This window comes from Nannobrachium achirus, assembly GCF_963921795.1.
Source record: "Nannobrachium achirus genome assembly, chromosome: 2".
Taxonomy (NCBI): Eukaryota; Metazoa; Chordata; class Actinopteri; order Myctophiformes; family Myctophidae; genus Nannobrachium; species Nannobrachium achirus.
The window spans coordinates 66324972-66342169 of NC_137811.1; the positions used below are offsets into that span (position 1 = coordinate 66324972).

Genomic DNA, 17198 nt, shown 5'->3' on the forward strand with positions numbered 1-17198 from the left:
ATCTTTTTAGTTGACATTGTACCAGTTATGTGTACTGTCATGAAACTGTATCTGTACCTTTACTTTGCAAACTATTCCCTTGAAAAAGCTGCGAGGGGCATGAACTTTGACAATAACCTGCTCCGATTCCACTCCTCCTCACCATCTGGGGACGCCCCCAAAATCATGTGGGGACCCCCCGGGGGTCCTGACCCACAGGTTGACCAACAGGAGGAGGACAAAACAAACAAACACAAAACACATATAATGAACACATCCGATCATGGCACATTCAATGAATAGTGCAAGTGACTTTCTTCTAGATAGAAGCATGATCATAATGTCCTGTTTTCCTCAGATGCATGCACTTAGAACGGTCTTTAAGGACCACTGCATTGACTTAAATTCATTCCATAACTTCTCATTCCAAAGAAACAATACGAGTGTAATAGTGTAATAGGGTAATACGTGTAATAGGTGTAATAGTGTAATAACTGTAATAGCTTAATAGGGTAATAAGTGTAATGGGTGTAAGCCTAATAGTGTAATAACTGTAATTGTGTAATAGGGCAATAAGTGTAATAGTGTAATAAGTGTAATAGGTGTAATAGTGTAATAACTGTAATAGTGTAATAAGTGTAATAGGTGTAATAGTGTAATAACTGTAATAGTGTAATAGGGCAATAAGTGTAATAGTGTAATAGGGCAATAAGTGTAATAGTGTAATAGGGCAATACATTAGTCTGTTGTTTCTGCGTGCCCTGATGGTTGCTTCTCGCCCTTAGGGCGTCTTACTGGTATTTGAAACGAAACAAATGCATGCACGCAAGCACGCAAGCACTCACTCACTCACTCACACACAGACACGCGCATGCGCGCGCACACACACACACACACACACACACGCAAACACACACACACACACGCTTACACACACACACACACACACACACACACACACACACACACACACACACACACACACACACACACACACACACACACACACACACACACACATTGATTGACGACTTTATTAGAAGTTTGCATAGGAAAAGGTACAGTTTCATGACGGTACAGTTCACTGGTACAAGGTCTACTAAAAGGAGATCCATGAAAAGACTAAGCTTATTTCCACAGGAAACCATTAAAGTATCTCATATAACATTGAATGACAGACAAATAGAACACAGTACTATGCAGTAGATATGTAAAGAAAAAGAAAAAAGAAAACAGTAAGTCTAAACAAACAGTAAGTACACACACACACACACACACACACACACACACACACACACACACACACACACACACACACACACACACACACACACACACACACACACACACACACACACACACCTGCTGCTTCAGGCTCAATTAAGCCTCAGGTATCAGGGCGCAGAACAGAAACTACTTTCCTCTTGCTGTGTGTGTGTGTGTGTGTGTGTGTGTGTGTGTGTGTGTGTGTGTGTGTGTGCGTGTGCGCGCGCTCCCGTACACGCGCGCTCCCGTGCACGCGCGCCCACAGAGAGCTCCCTCCCTCCCTCCTATGCGGGGCTGCGGGTTCAAACAGCAGCACTCATAGGCTGGGAACATGGCAGCCTGTCGGACCCCGTAGGCTGCGACACCATAGCAACTCCCTGCCTTGACCCCTCCCCTCCCCTACCCTCCCCTCCCCTCCTCCCCTCCCCTCCCTCAGCCAGCATCACCCAGGCTGCACACTGTACTGTACAACACCGCACACACACACACACACACACACACACTCATATTTGGTCCTCCGGAAATAGCCACAGCGCGGGGTAAGCAGCCAAGGCAGCAGCCAGGCAGCCAGTGAGCCCTCCTATGCAGCGACCGTAATGGGTGGAGTGTACTTTTAAAATACAGTTTAAAATAAACATGTATCGACGGCGGTTGTTCGGGGGCATCATCACACACAGTACACCTGCTGCCTGCAGCGCGGATCCATGTCAATCCCAGGGTAAAGTTGTGTTGTGTGTTTTACAGCTGTCTGTCAGGGGGGGCTCCGCTCCCCTCCGTGTCTCTGACTCGAACCCTCGACTCTTATAAAATGGCTGGCTGTAGGTCCGAGACTAGAGAATCCACTGAGCAAAGGATCTCATTCTCACACTGACACACACACAGCGTCTGAATGTAAATATGCCGATGTTTATTAGCTGCGATCGTTGCGTTGTCCCGGGTCCGAGTGTTGTCAACGCGCACAGCACAGCACAGCCCAGCCCTGATAATAAATAATTTGGCATTTTCGGACCTCGGACTGTGCGTAATGGCGTCCTCCACTCACTGAACGCTGAACGTTGTTTTATTATTTCTATATTAGACAAACATTAACCACACGGCAGCTGGGGTTCGAAATTAATCGACGTTAATATTATTAACCTAGAATGTTAGAATGTATGGAGGCAAGTTGAAAAAATATATCGTTTCGCTCGAATCGGTTCACAAAAGTGAACAAATCCGCAACATCCCGGACGGAGTAAATGTTTCGGCTAATGATCTGATCAGGCGCGGACCCCTCTGTAAAGCAATTATTCGGCTATGATTATGACAACTGTCACGCATAGACTTGGTGTGCTGGAGGAGGAGGTAATGCCATAAATATGTGACAGCGCCGTACAGCTGAGCCAGGGGGCGTCATCATAACGTCGCTCATGAACGGTATGACGCAATAATGAGGTTATATCAGCATCTTATATGGCTATATGAATAAAATTACAATGATCTGATTGATCACCAACTGAGCTGTTGCAATCTTTGTTAAATTACATACAATTAATTATGTATGTACGTACGCTATTATTACAAATGATAACGTTGCTAATGATTATAATTCATTTTTTATTATTTTATTAAAATGGAAGGATTCTTTTTAAATAATATAATATGATAATTTTAACGTTATATATTATATTATTACTATTATATTAGCATACTACTAGGCCTGTACTATTTATTATTGCTTGCACTGCAGATTATTTCCAAATGTAAGATTCAGTGTTTCTCAAAGTGTATTCCAGGGACTTTATGGGGTCTGTAACTCTGACAGTGTACAAACGGAACCAAATGGACCCCGGCCCAACGGGGTCCATTTGGTTCCGTTTGTACACTGTCAGAGTTAAAGGGGGAGACATTGAAATGTAAAAGTTTGAGAAACACTGTGGTAAATGACTTTGGATAAAAGCTTCAGCTATCAAAGATGCAAACGTAACATTAAAACAATATTCATTATTTCTTTTGGAACCCCTTCCAGAAACAAACAGGTATGACCCATAATGACTTCCCGGTTGGCGACAGTCCTGACCTGCAGCAGCTTACTGGATGACCAACATGGCAACCCGCAGCGCGGGGAGGAGGGACCAGAGCCACTGGTGGAGCACGTTGTGGACCACAAGGTATGGGTCGGTGATGATATGGTGATAAACAGGGACGTGCTGGGCCCCTGATTCAGCCTGGGAAAAAGACTTGGAGAGGCCCTCATTGCGCGCTATAGAGAGAGATCACTCTCTATAGCGCTGCTGCTGCTACTCAAAGATTTGCCATTTCAGATCATGACAAGTGACAAGCCAGTGGGCCAATTACACGAGTTATATTTCGTCGTTGTCGGGTGGAAACCTTGTATGTCCAAAACCGTTTGTTTTGTATTTATCATTTAAAAAATGATTTAAACTAGTGAAAACAGCCGATCTACAAGCACACAACGCCTCGCACCGCGAGGCGTTGTGTGCTTGTAGATCTGCTGTTTTCACTACTTTTGTGCAACGGCCTTATATGATGAAGCAGGGCTTTGCTTTGTGAAAAAATGTATACATTTTAAACTTGGAGATACAAGGTTTCTGTCCGACAGTGACGATTTACTTTATTGGCCGCCCAGCCCCGAAAATGGAACGAAGGCCGACATTTTATTTTTTATTTTTTTCCTAATGGCCGGCCTGGACAGGCCGGGAATGAACCGGCCGTTCGGGAGTTCTCCCGCTTTTCCCAATGGCCAGCACGTCCCTGGTGATAAATATCGTTGAGACCAGGCCTGGAATTTTAGGGGCAAGGCCACTTGGCCTTTGGTGTGGTCCATTTTGTTTGAGGGCACAAAGGCCAAATGCCAGGCCAGGAAGGCCATCAAATAAAACAAGATTTTAGTCCATTGAAAGAATTTGTTGAATTTAAGGGTTAGGGATGATAACCTAATCTGCAGTGAAATAGATAAATGATGGTATTTACAATCTGATCCATGCTCAGCCCTGCACCAATCAAAGTCACTGGATTGGTTTTAAAGATGGGGACACTGGGGAGTTAAGATTTCAGAAACTCAACAAAAGACACTGGTGTCTACATGACAAGAAAGAGACACCGGTGTCTACTGTCAGAGGAGACAGAGGAGAAAGTGGTACAGTCAGCTGGGGCATTAAGGCCACTGTGGCCTCAGGTCATGCCATTGGTTTGAGGGGCACAAGGCCAAACTGAGGGGCAACGGCGGCCATGGCCTTCATGGCCTCCCTGAAATTCCTGCCCCGGTTGAGACGATGCAATGTCTTCATGATGCCTTTTCAGAGATATCGTATATATCGTGATACAATGAGGGAGAGCCTTGTACAAAAAAAAAAATCTTGTTTAATCGTTAATACAGAGATTCATTGCAGGATTCATTTAAACCAGCTTTTTGGTCTAGTTCTCAAACTTTACAATGGCAAGGTCTCCCCTTAACTCTGACAGTGTACAAAATGAAACCAAATACACTTACCATGTACGTGGTTGTACTGTAACTTGACAAATAACCATAAAAACCAACATGAAAAAGTATTGTGATAAGATTGTGTATCGTGAATCGTGATACAGCTTGGGAAAATATTGTGATATTGTATTTTTCCATATCACCCACCCTGTACCCCAAGGTGGCGAGCTCACCCAGCAGCACCCCCGACAGTGACCTCCTCCAGCCATGCTCTGTGCCATCGCTGACCTCCAGCGGAGGAGACGCCCCCTCCGTCAACGGGACGTCGACGCCACCGGGATCGGACGGGACTGTCGGGACAACCGAGCGCCGGGCCGCTCCGGACGCAGTGTGGAAGACCAGCGGAATCAAACAGCCAACAGCAGCTAAGACTGGAGTGCCTGTTTTGCGCAGCCAACCAATCGGACTGAAACTTGTAGTTCCTCGGCGGCGCGAGCAGCCAATTACGAACGGCAACAACAACGTCAGCTTGACCAAAGACCCGCCTTCTTGTTCTCAGTTTACAACAACACCGTCGCTGCTTTCAGCCGAGGCCGTCTCGACGGGCCGCGCCGTGGGGAAAAACACACACGACATCCCGCTAGCTCCGTTTTCCTCCGCCACAACCGAACAACAGACAAAGGAAGTTATGGGTCGCCACGTGACCGCTGAACCCAAAGTGGAAACATTCCAAAGGATGGAAGTGGAAGAGGGGGAAAGACATAATGAAAGCAACGTTACAGATGACAGGAACCGTCTTGGCTACGTCAACTGCGGCGGTGTTTTAAAAGAAGCTCTCCTCTCCGGCGCCGACAGAGTTGAAGTCCCGGGGCAGCGAGGGATGGTAGAAGAACAGACAGAGAGAGGAGGACGGGAGGAGGAGGACACGTTTCCCCTCAACTCGCAAGCAGAGGAACCGGGACTGGAGGAACAGACGGAGCCTCTGGACCTGACCTTGCCCAAGAAGAGAGAGAGCAAAGATGGACGGCGGACGGGACGCTTCCTGGACGAGAGCCTCCTCATCATGGAGGTGGACGAGTTCGAGGGGGACGGGGACAGAGACGTGGTGGAAGAGGACGACGTCGACGACTCCACGACGCTCCTTACGGACGGCTGCGCCGACGCCTTCTGCAACCCCCTCCCGTCTCCCTCCTTTTTCTCTACCTCGGTGTTCACCTCCCTCTCTTCCATAGACTACGACCCGGAAAACCTCCTGCTCATCGACGACCAGGGAATCCCGTACACGCTCGGTCCGGAGGGACGCAAAGTGCCCCAGGTGGAAATGTCTCCTAAGCCAGAAGGAGGGGAGGACCCCGTCGCCTCAGGACCCCGTCCGGCGGTTCAGCACAATCCGCCGACCGCGGCAGAGAGACAAGGAGGGTCATTTGTGGGCCTCAACCTCAGCCAAAGTCTAAAGGACACCCCGCACACACTGAGCACACCTCCTCCGGGAGGCGTGTGCCCCTCAACAGCCACTGTCACCGATATGCTGTCGCCAGGAGCTGAACCGACAGCCAACGCTGAGCTCTTAACGAGCGCGCAACTGGTAGGGAACTCGGCAGCCCAAGGCTTAGCGGTTAAAGACGAGGCCGCTGCTGCTCCTCTGCCCCAACAGCCGCGTGCAGCTCCAGTCCCCAACAACCAAGCGTTTCAGATACTAACCAACCCCGCCACTAACACACCAATCCTCCTCCTGTCCAACCCTACCTCCTCCTGCTCCTCCTCCCTGCCCCAGCTCTCCTCTCCCGGCCCCGTGAATCTCTCCCTTCCGCTCTCGGTCGCTCAGAACTCTCTCGTCGTCGCCCCCGGCACCCAAATGCTCCTGCTCCTTTCGTCGGTCCCTGTCTCTCCCGGGCAGCCTGTCGCTACCTCTACCCCCATAGCCGTCCTGGACCCCTCGACCGGTCAGCTGTCCCAGATCACTGCGTCCTCCATCCCACACGGTGGCCTCCCTCAGGGTGTCGGCCAGGCCAGCGCTCTGGGTTCCTCCGCCATGATGTCACACCCCGTCATCAGGCTGAGCCCCAATAACCCTCCGGTCATTCTACCCGGAGTGGGCGGTGGCGGCAGCGGCCTAACGTCTGCCCCCATCCTGCATGCCTCCCTCTCTGTCCCCGCCTCGCTCCAAGATAGCGGTCTCGCTCACGTGCAAAAAGCTAACCCCTCTGGCCGTGAAACACAAGCCATATCCGCTGACTCTATATCCGACTCTGCCCCGGTTGAACAAAACACCAAGCCATCATCGGCGGCGCCGCTGTCGTCGTCGTCGTCTCCACGTCCCTCAGCGCCCGCCAGCGCAGCCTGTGACCCCTCGAACGGGCCCGTCGCCCCCGAGTCCACCGACCCTAACGCCACCTCGGACCCCTCGTCGTGTCACCTGGCCTCGCCGTCGGAGACTCTCCAGCTGGAGGACCACCACTACTTCTCCAGCTCGGCGGTAGGCCTGTCACAATTATTACATAATCACCCAATCGCAGTTGTTTGACATAATCGCAATTATTTTGTCATAATCATCATAAGCGTTTACATGTTACAAAAAAGTTCATATATTTTCAAAAATAAATAATATATATATATATATATATATATATATGGAAATAGACGATCTACAAGCTCACAACGCGTCGCATCACGATGCGTTGTGAGCTTGTAGATTGGCTATTTCCACTATCAACATTCTTTTTTAAGTATAAAGTTGTCAAATATGTCAGTAATGTCTTTGTATATTCAGGTTATGCGTCATATCTGCCATGTGCAACTTCAAAGCCCACAAACCAAACAGAAATGTCACTGTCAACGACAAAAACACAATTGAATCGTTGAATCGCAGTTACTTGAGTGACAATTAATTGTCATGTAAAATGTCATATAATGTCATGTGACAGCCCTGCTCGGCGGCCACTGCTCCCTCGCCTCCCATGGGGCCCATCCTGCCCTCCTCCAGCCCCGTGGACCACCTGGACCCGCTGGACCCGCTCTCCCCGGCCTCCTCGCCCAACTCCTCGCTGGGCCCGCGCCGCGTGCTCTACTGCCACCTGTGCCCGCGGGTCTTCTTCTACCTGTCGGACCTGGAGCGCCACGCCATCACCCACTCGCAGACCAAGCCGCACGTCTGCCAGCAGTGTGGCAAGGCCTTCAAGCGCTCCAGTCATCTGCAGGTAACGAAAGAAAGAGCCTTCGATGTCCATCTTTGTGTTGCATTAAACCCATTTAGGGCCTAGAATTATTGAATGCTTTAACCAGTGAAAAATAGCAGATATACAAGATCACAGCGCGCTGCGAGCTTGTAGATCTGCTATTTTTGAAAAGTCGTGAAAATGTGTAAAAATCTTTGAATATATGTGTTTTTTTAAGTGAACGTTTGTAACTCAAATTTTGCTTCTGGGTGGTCCCTTGGAACGAAATATTTTGAGATGGGGGCCGTGGCCAAATACACATAATCTTGGGGGTCCTTCACATGAAAGGTTTTGAGAACCTCTGACATAGTAGTCTCTCAAGAACAGACTAACTGAACTCCAGTTATGTGAAAAGGACCTTTTCTTTGACGATGGTTGGCCAGATTGCTGACAAAACCTCAGAAGGATTAAAAAGACACTTATAGAATCGGGTCAAAATTCAAATTTTCACGATTTTTCAAAAATAGCAGATATACAAGCTCACAGCGCGGCACCAAGTGCCGCGCTGTGAGCTTGTATATCTGCTATTTTTCAATAGTTAAAGCATTCAATAATCCTAGGCCTTAACCCATTCCCTGCGAACTTAAAATATGGATTTGTGCTAAAACTGCCGGGAAATAGCTATATTTTATTAACATGATAGGGTATAATTTCATTGTTTTCAAAGCTATGATGATAAACCACCACCAAAAAGACCACTAGAGCGCGCCATCGTAACACTAAAACTTTCAGAATAATCCATGTTTGAAGGATGGATAAGTGACGTCGCTCAATGGATTCACAATGGTAGACACGGCTATAATCAACGGCGCGCCATATGTGCTCATTACTGCTCAATTCGTGCTTGATCGTCTAAAAACCACCATCGGTCTGGGCAACGGATCGTATACAGACGCCACGCACAAAATTTCCGAATCAAAATCCGACCTAGTGAAGCTGCGTAATGGACGATGGTTTGTATTGAGCTAAACGGCTAGCAGGCGCTATTGTAAACAGACAAGGCCTGGTTTAGCGGTGACGTCATCATCGTATCCTTTTTTTTCACAGTCTCTCGTTATAACCAGCTGAAGGTAAGGGAACCCATTTGCTCCGTCAAAATACCCAAATAAATGCTTAAAAAATGCTTTTTATATCGATCGGCAGATATAATGAGAATGTCGTTTTCAAAGTCGACCCGCAGGCAAGAAGTTTGGAGAATTGCGGACTAGCCGTTTTATTACCTTAATCTGATGTTAATGTTATGTAGGCCTGTATTACTGTACATAATCGTCTAATCGCAGTTATTTTAGGTAATCGCAATTATTTTCGTTAATAGTCATAGTCATATCCATGTTGAGAAATGTTCATATAGTTTCAAACACTTTCAAAAAGTAGTGGAAATAGCCGATCTACAAGCTCAGAGCGCATCGCGATGCGATACGTTGTGAGCTTGTCGATCGGCTTTTTCCACTGCTGTGTTCTACCTGTAACACACGTGTGCGGCGTCTGCTGTCGGAAATAAAACTATGAACAGCGTCTGCCCTCGTGAACCTTTCAAAGTAGCGTATCTGATAGGCATTATGCACTGGCGTCTGCCCTGGCCGCACGAATAGCCGCGGAATGCGCGGATCATAGATTATAGTATGCCCTCAAAAAAAGTATTTTTTTCCACTATAAAGTATAAAGAATAAAGTTATTAATATCATTCCTTTGTATATTTAGGTTATTTGTCATATCTTCCCTGTGCAACGTCAAAGCCAAACAGAAATGTAATCTTTATTCATATGCTCCAGTGTTCAGCGACACAATTAAATCATTAATCGCAAGTATTTTGTGTGACAATTAATCGTCACGTAAAATATTATAATCGTGACAGCCCTAATGTTGTGATAGTGGTAGGGAGTTTTTTTTTCTTAGCTCGAGTAATGCGCAGCTCTGACTGCGAGCGGTGGGGTACAACGCTAAATGGCTTATTTAGATTGCTCGCAAAACAAAAACAAAAAGATCTTTTTTAGAGTCGTTCACAATGTTATAATACTACTACTGCCCACAGTGTCCCAATGGAGCAAGGTGGCTCGAAGGAGACTTTGGATGAAATCACAGGAGAAGTACAAACACTGTGGCAGGGCAGGAATTTCAAGTAGGCCATGAAGGCCATGGCCGTCGTTGCCCCTCATTTTGGCCCTGTGCCCCTCAAAAAGAATGGCATGATCTGAGGCCACAGTGGCCTTAATGCTCCAGCTGACTGTACCACTTTCTCCAACCAGTGGCTTTGATGGTGCAGGGCTGAGCATGGATCAGATTGTAAACACCATCAATTATTTATTTGACTGCAGACAGTCTACATCAAATTGTATAATCATCCTTAACCCTTAAATTCAATTCATTATTTCAATGGATTTCATGGCCTTCCTGCCATGGCCTTTGTGCCCTCAAAAAATGTACAACACCAAAGGCCAAGTGGCCTTGCCCCAAAAATTATGAAATTCCGTGGACAGCATTATGTCACTGTGAACGACACATATCTACAATCCTTAATTCGAGCGCTAATTAATACAAATAAGCGATTTAGCGTTGTACCCCACCGCTCGCCGTCGGAGCTGCGGAGGACTCTGTGATATCATCATGAAATCAGATTGAGGTAACAAAACGACAACACAAAAAATAATTATCATAATTTGTTTGAACAACTGTAAATTTGAATCACATGTGGACGTAGCCTCTAAACAACCCAGAACCAAAAGTGATTTCATTTCAACCTACAGAGGGTGGCACAAATGCAAAAGCTTTCCCTATACCTGGTGTTGCAGAAACTGAAAGATGCTTTTTTGCACCATGGCGTTCTTGTGCCTGGGTAGCTCAGTCGGTAGAGCTCTCGCCTTTGGACCACAAGGTCATGGGTTCGATTCTGGGCACCGCCAACTCAGTGTATGAGTAGCACGGCTTGGCAAGCTGTGCGGCAAGTACTGGGAGCTGATGGTAGGTGTGGCGCTCCACCTCAGCAGTCCATCTCCCAGGGGTCTAGCGCATTGTAACAGGGACAGACTCCCGCGTGTTACCGGCTGATACCGACAATAAGCCACTCCTGACCTACTACTTGTTGTTATTAATTGATTATTAATACATTATTGTATTAAATCGATAAATACATTGGTTAAATTAACTGTTGCACCCTTAATTTACAAAATGCATTAAAGAACAGTGTCCTTTATCATAGACATTCCCCCCTGTTGCCCTGTGCCTTTTGATACATGCATAAATAAAACCTCTACACTGTCATCACATGCACCACACGCAAACACGCACGCACAGCGACTCCTGGAGGATATTTACGCTTCAGTGAGTACTCCTCCTATCTAGTTTATTTTGCCACTGGGGCAAAAATATATAAATAAAAATATGAACCTGAGCTAAAAGTCTTTTCTTTTCTTCAAAGTAGCAGCACAGGAATATGGCACTGGAGAGATTGGTGCAGAACCTATAGAGAAACGAAGCCATGTCGTCATTTGTGCGTAATGTCGCCCTCTGGGGGGTTCATGCTGGTATTGTTTTGTATTCAAATCGCCATAGGGGATTCTGCGAACGCTGCATATAAGGTCTGTGTTAAAAATATAAACACACCATGTGCGCGTTTCTGTCAGCGGGGGGATTCTGCATAGTTTATGATATTCATTCATATCTGATATAGCCTGTTGTAACTCGTTTCTAGCGTTTATTGTGTTACTCTTTGGGTAAATCTGTACATTTCCACCTCAGTCGATGCTTCATATCCATTTGGGTCAATCCGAGAGCATGGTGTGTTTATATTTTTAACACAAACCTTATATGCGGCGTTCGCAGATTCTCCTATGGGGATTTGAATACATAACAATACCAGCATGAACCCCGTAGAGGGCGACATTTCACGCAATTTCACGGAAGTGACATCACACTTCACTGGACTATTGATTTTGGATTTAGCAGCTAAAGTATCGACAACAGGACAGCACTCCACATCTATAATATATTACAGCTTTCCATCAAAGCAATTGCCAGAGTTAACAAACAGGGGCGTCGCACCAAATTCTGGGCCCTGGGTACAAGGATTCACTGTGGGGCCCCTGTGCTTTAACTATTGAAAAATAGCAGATATACAAGCTCACAGCGCGGCACCGAGTGCCGCGCTGCGAGCTTGTAGATCTGCTATTTTTGAAAAATCATGAAAATCTTTGAATATTTCAAATCCTTCTAAGGTTTTTTGAAAAACCTATGTTTCGATGTCAGCGGAGCTCAAACCTTTTCATGTGCAGGACCCCCAAAATGGTATGTATTTGGCCACGGACCCCCATCTAAAAATATTTAGTTCCAGGGACCCCCCAGAAGCAAAATTTGAGCTACAAATGTTCGCTTAAAAATACATATATAAAGTATAAAATAATTAAGGCCCCTCCAACACCTTGGGCCCTAGTAACTCAGTCCCACTTTCCTACCCCTTGTGACGCCCCTGTTAACAAACATGCTAGAGAGACTGGGTTTAGTCCAGGGGGCCAGGCGTCCGGATTTAAAATGAAGCAAACAGAACTAAAAGTTCCTAATTGATTGGCCGCTAGTTGCGCTGTTCTGGTACCAAAAGCAACATGTTCTCCACAGGATTCCATTCATTTCCCCCAAACCTTTACATTTGATTTACCTTAATAAACATTGTCATAAATACTTTATGGTTCCTGTTGCTAGTTTAAAGCCTTGTTTCAATCACCATGATATGCGTTTTTTATGAAAATATGGTCCAATGTTATAATTGATGTTAAAGCAGCGGATGCTGTAGGAGGGGCTTGTGATCATAGGCTTGCGATGATTCTTCTTCGTGTGCTTTATTTTCGGCAAGCTCAAGACAATGTCTCAAGTATCCCTGCGGTTGCACATGACCGTTGGCAGCCACGGGGTAGCAGTAAACAATGATGGCCAAACCCATAGATTTTCGCAGCATAGAAACCAATGGGTTCCCACCATCCATATGTTTTACAGTCTATGGTTTATTCTAAAATCTGTGGGCCCCACTGGATATTGCAAGTGGGCCCCCATAATTGGAGAAAATAAAAAAATAAATCATAATAATAATGATGAAATAACATTACCGGTAATATAAAAATATGTATAATGTTCAACCTGAAACCTTGAAATAAACTAGTTTTCATTGTGATACAGATGATAGGAACTTAAAGTATACGGTGTTGTTAGTTCCAATGATCTAAGCCAGAACAAAATCGATTGATTTAACATTAAAATAAACATGCTCTGAGAATGCATGGTGGCCGTGTTAAAGGAGTAGTTCACCCAATACTTTTTTTTCCCCTATTGATTACTCACGCCATGGAGACTTGAGTTAAATAATATTTTTTGGTTTTTGTCACATTCCTAAGACAAAAAATGTATTACAATAAATGTACCCCCATTGATTCCGGATGGGGACCCAAATGTATTGTACAGATTGACCGCCTTCAGTGCCTTGAAGTCCTCAGTCCGTATTTCATAAGCACACATTGCAGCGTAAAACGTAGAGTGTCACGCATTTTGCGACGGACATAAAAGACCTCGTAACATTAATAGTTAAGCCATAAAGTTTCATGCCAGCAATCATTTAATGAGAGGAAGTGGAAGGAGATGTTTCTCCCAAAAGGTGAATTATCTCATTCCCAAATGAAACTTTAAATTTCTGTCCTCGACCCAAAGCACACAGTGTTAAAATCCCCACCCGCGCTCGGGTGGCACGGGGGCAAAGTTCCTGTGTCCACCATCATGGAGTCTAGGGCTCCGAGTAGGGGTGGGCAAAAAGGAAAAATACAATATCATGATATTTTTCCAAGCCGTATCATGATACACGATCTTCTCACGATTCTTTTTCATGTTGTTTTTTTAATGGTTATTTTTCAAGTTACTTAACAACCACCTACAATGTAACAAAAACTGAAAGAAAAAGGAGTAACAGTCCATTTAGACCAGTGATTCTCAAAATGGGGCCTTTTCCACCAGCAAAGAACCGGTTCTGGTTCTTTCTCCCGCCTATGGGATGAACCAGAGGTGAGCTTTTCCACCGAGAACCGGAGTTGGTCCCGAACCGTAAAAGTTGGTTTCCGAACGGGAACCACAAAATCCTTGTTCCTCTGGTTCAATCATGGTTCAATCTGGTGGAAACGTAAGCCGGTTCGCAAGAACGAACCAAGGTTCCAAGAAAGTTGAACCGGCACTGGTTCTGGAACCGGTTCTTTGCCGGTGGAAAAGGCCCCTTAAGTGGGACTCTCATGGGTTCCTTTTGGGAGTTCTAAATTGACCCTTACAAGTATGTAACTCTGACAGTATACAAATGAAACCAAATGGACCCGTAAGTGTACTATCAGAGTTAAGGGGAGACCTTGACATATTAAAGTTTGAGAACTACTGATTTAGACCAAAATGCATGTTTAAATGAATTCTGCAATGAATCTCTTGATTAACAATTCAACAGGTTTTTAGTTTTTTGTATCACGATATATACTGTACGATATCTCTGAAAAGGCGTCTCAATGATATTTACCACCATATCGCCCAGCTTCATTTGGGGAGGGAAGCCAGGCAGGGAGGACAATATGTTTTGCTGCGCTAGCGACTCCTACAGTACATGCTGGCTGCTGTGGCGCCTGTCAGCAGGTGTGTGTGTGTGTGTGTGTGTGTGTGTGTGTGTGTGTGTGTGTGTGTGTGTGTGTGTGTGTGTGTGTGTGTGTGTGTGTGTGTTTGGGGTGGTGGTGTTGAAATGGAAGAGTAGGATGGAAGTAGGAGTATATAGCGCCTCACAGGCAGGTAACAACAGTACCAACCAGGACAGGAATTTTATGGAGGCCATGAAAGCCATTGCCCCTCAGTTTGGTCTTGTGCCCCTCAAACCAACAGCATGACCTGAGGCCACAGCTAGTGGCCTTAATGCCCCAGCTGACAGTACCACTTTCTCCTCTGTCTCTTTCTTGTCAATATGTAGACTAGACAGTGAACAGTAGACACCGGTGTCTCTTTCTTGTCATGTAGACACCAGTGTCTTTTGTTGAGATTCTGAAATCTTAACTCCCCAGAGTCCCCATCTTTAAACCGATCCAGTGACTTTGATTGGTGCAGGGCTGAGCATGGTTAACTTAGATTCAACACATTCTTTCAATGGACTAAAATCTTGTTTTATTTGATGGCCTTCCTGCCCTGGCATTTGGCGTTTGTGCCCTCAAATAAAAAACCGAAATCCCACTGCCACGCGTTTTAAAATCTCTCTTTCCATCTTTCCTCCGGGCACAGAGGCACAAGCACATCCACACGGGCCAGAGGAACTACGTGTGCCCCATCTGTGCCAAGCGCTTCCGGGAGGCGGGCGAGCTCCAGCGGCACCAGCGCGTCCACACCGGCGAGAAACCCTACCAGTGCCAGCTGTGCCACACGCGCTTCGCCGAGCGCAACACGCTGCGCCGCCACACCAAGCGCAAGCACCCCTACCACCAGGTGGCGCTGGAGATGCTGGGCGAGAGGCGAGGAGGAGGAGGAGGGGGAGGAGGAGGAGGGACAGGGACAGGAGTGCAGGAGGAGGAGGAAAGCGCAGAGTGGTACAGCTCCATCGTGTCCAACCTGGACAACTCCGAGGCCGAGACTGAAGACATCATAACCACTTGAACCCTAGCCTCGCGTCGCCTAGGCTTTCCCGGGAGAAAGCCTGGTGTTCGTTTACAGCGGGCCGTTTGATCCGGTCTAGGCCGAAACGGGGTCCACCCTATGTTCCCCAGGTTCTATGTTCCCCACCTCCCCCCCTAAAAGGTTCTATGTTCCCCAGGTTCTATGTTCCCCACCTCCCCCCCTAAAATGTTCTATGTTCCCCAGGTTCTATGTTCCCCACCCTACCCCAAAAAAGGTTATATGTTCCCCGCTCAACCAAAAAAAGGATCTACTGTATGTTCCCAACTCAAAGGCAGGAAATGGTGGGACATCTGGGCACTAAGAACATGTTGGCAATCCTAATTTAGGTGCCCAGTTGCCCTCATGTCCCTATCCACCTGTTTCCGCGGGAGTTTACTGGAGATTATTTGGACCTGTTTGCACCACACTTCCGATTTAACAGCAGACATACAAGCTCACGTCGCGTCGCAGATGCAGCCTGTTGTGAGCTTGTAAATCACACTCGGCGGCGGCGCCGGAAGCTCGGTACAGCGTCTGCGCAATGCACTATGGGGCGTTGGAAACTCGTGGATAGTGCCCAGATGTCTCCACCCCTAAGTGCCCACTCGTCTAGGTGCCCACTCGTCCAAATGCCCAGATGTCCCTAGTGCCCAGACCAGGTGCCCACTCGTCCAGATGCCCAGTCATAACAAAAGTATGGTGCCCACTGCCCAGATGTCACTAGTGCCCCCTGTCCCACTAGTATTCGTAATTTCTCCTATTATTGTGTGTTTAGAGTTTTATTAATAATTAGAAATGAATGTTTCCTGCATTTTTGGATGAGTGGGGAACATAGAACCTTTTTTGTGGGGGTAAGTGGGAAACATAGAACCTGGGGAACATAGGACCTTTTTTGCTTAAGCGGGGAACATGGAACCTTTTTGTGGGGATAAATGGGGAACATAGAACCTGGGGAACATAGGTACGGTCCCGGCGGAAACCACAAGCAGAAGAAGCGGCGTCTCTTCTGTTTTGGTTCCCCCCGTTTGTGTCCCCAATCCCTATTAAAATGTTTGAGTAGCCATACACATTTTGCAATAGCAAAACTACGCTGCATCAAGGGGTTTATTTAGGTAGGCCCTAAAAGTATGTCCTTGAGCGCAGGGAATTGTTTTGGGTTAAAACTGCTTCCGGTTTGATAGTTCCGGCCAAAGTGTATTCCGTCTAGGACTACAACATGACGTAGAGTGGTTTCCGCTCCCGACCGGATCAAACCCCGAAATGTGAAGGGATCCCTGGCTACTTGAACCCTATAATGCAGGGGTCTTCAGCAGGGGGGTTTGGGACCCCCTAGGTCCGGATCCTCAGAGTTACTACAGGGTGGCCGCCAAATCTTTGTGTGATATAGTTGGATAATTCTTTTAAATTAAAAACTTGAATCCTCGCGTCACTATTCTGAGGAGAACTTTAGCCAAAGGCCTTGAGAACTTGCAGATCGGCTATTTTCGGCAAATAGGTTTGGTGTAGAGGTAAAAAAAAAAAGAGCAGACCAAGTACAGAGTGAAATGTCAAGTTTACTAAGTATTTAAGTGGTTAAATGTCTGAAGAAAAAAAAACACATTAACACGAATCCAACATAGACTGATGACAGTGCTGTCAAACAAGTCTATGAGTCTATCTATGAAATCGATGAA

General features: G+C 46.4%; 1 protein-coding gene across 1 annotated transcript; it reads left to right on the forward strand.

Moving 5' to 3' along the window:
- The first annotated feature begins 1845 nt into the window (after window positions 1–1845).
- Window positions 1846–16997, forward strand: LOC308294514 (uncharacterized protein). The gene is made up of 5 exons (XM_080737247.1): window positions 1846–1963; window positions 3254–3395; window positions 4890–7145; window positions 7594–7866; window positions 15157–16997. Exons 2-5 carry the CDS (start codon window positions 3276–3278, stop codon window positions 15523–15525), a joined length of 3018 nt encoding a protein of 1005 aa, XP_080593373.1. The 5' UTR covers window positions 1846–1963; window positions 3254–3275; the 3' UTR covers window positions 15526–16997.
- Window positions 16998–17198: the final 201 nt, after the last annotated feature.

Coding starts and splice junctions, on each gene's coding strand:
- LOC308294514 (XM_080737247.1), top strand. CDS start 3,276: ATGACTTCCCGGTTGGCGACAGTCCTGACCTGCAGCAGCTTACTGGAT. Junction 3,396..4,889: donor AGCACGTTGTGGACCACAAG/GTATGGGTCGGT, acceptor CTGTACCCCAAG/GTGGCGAGCTCACCCAGCAG. Junction 7,146..7,593: donor ACTACTTCTCCAGCTCGGCG/GTAGGCCTGTCA, acceptor GTCATGTGACAG/CCCTGCTCGGCGGCCACTGC.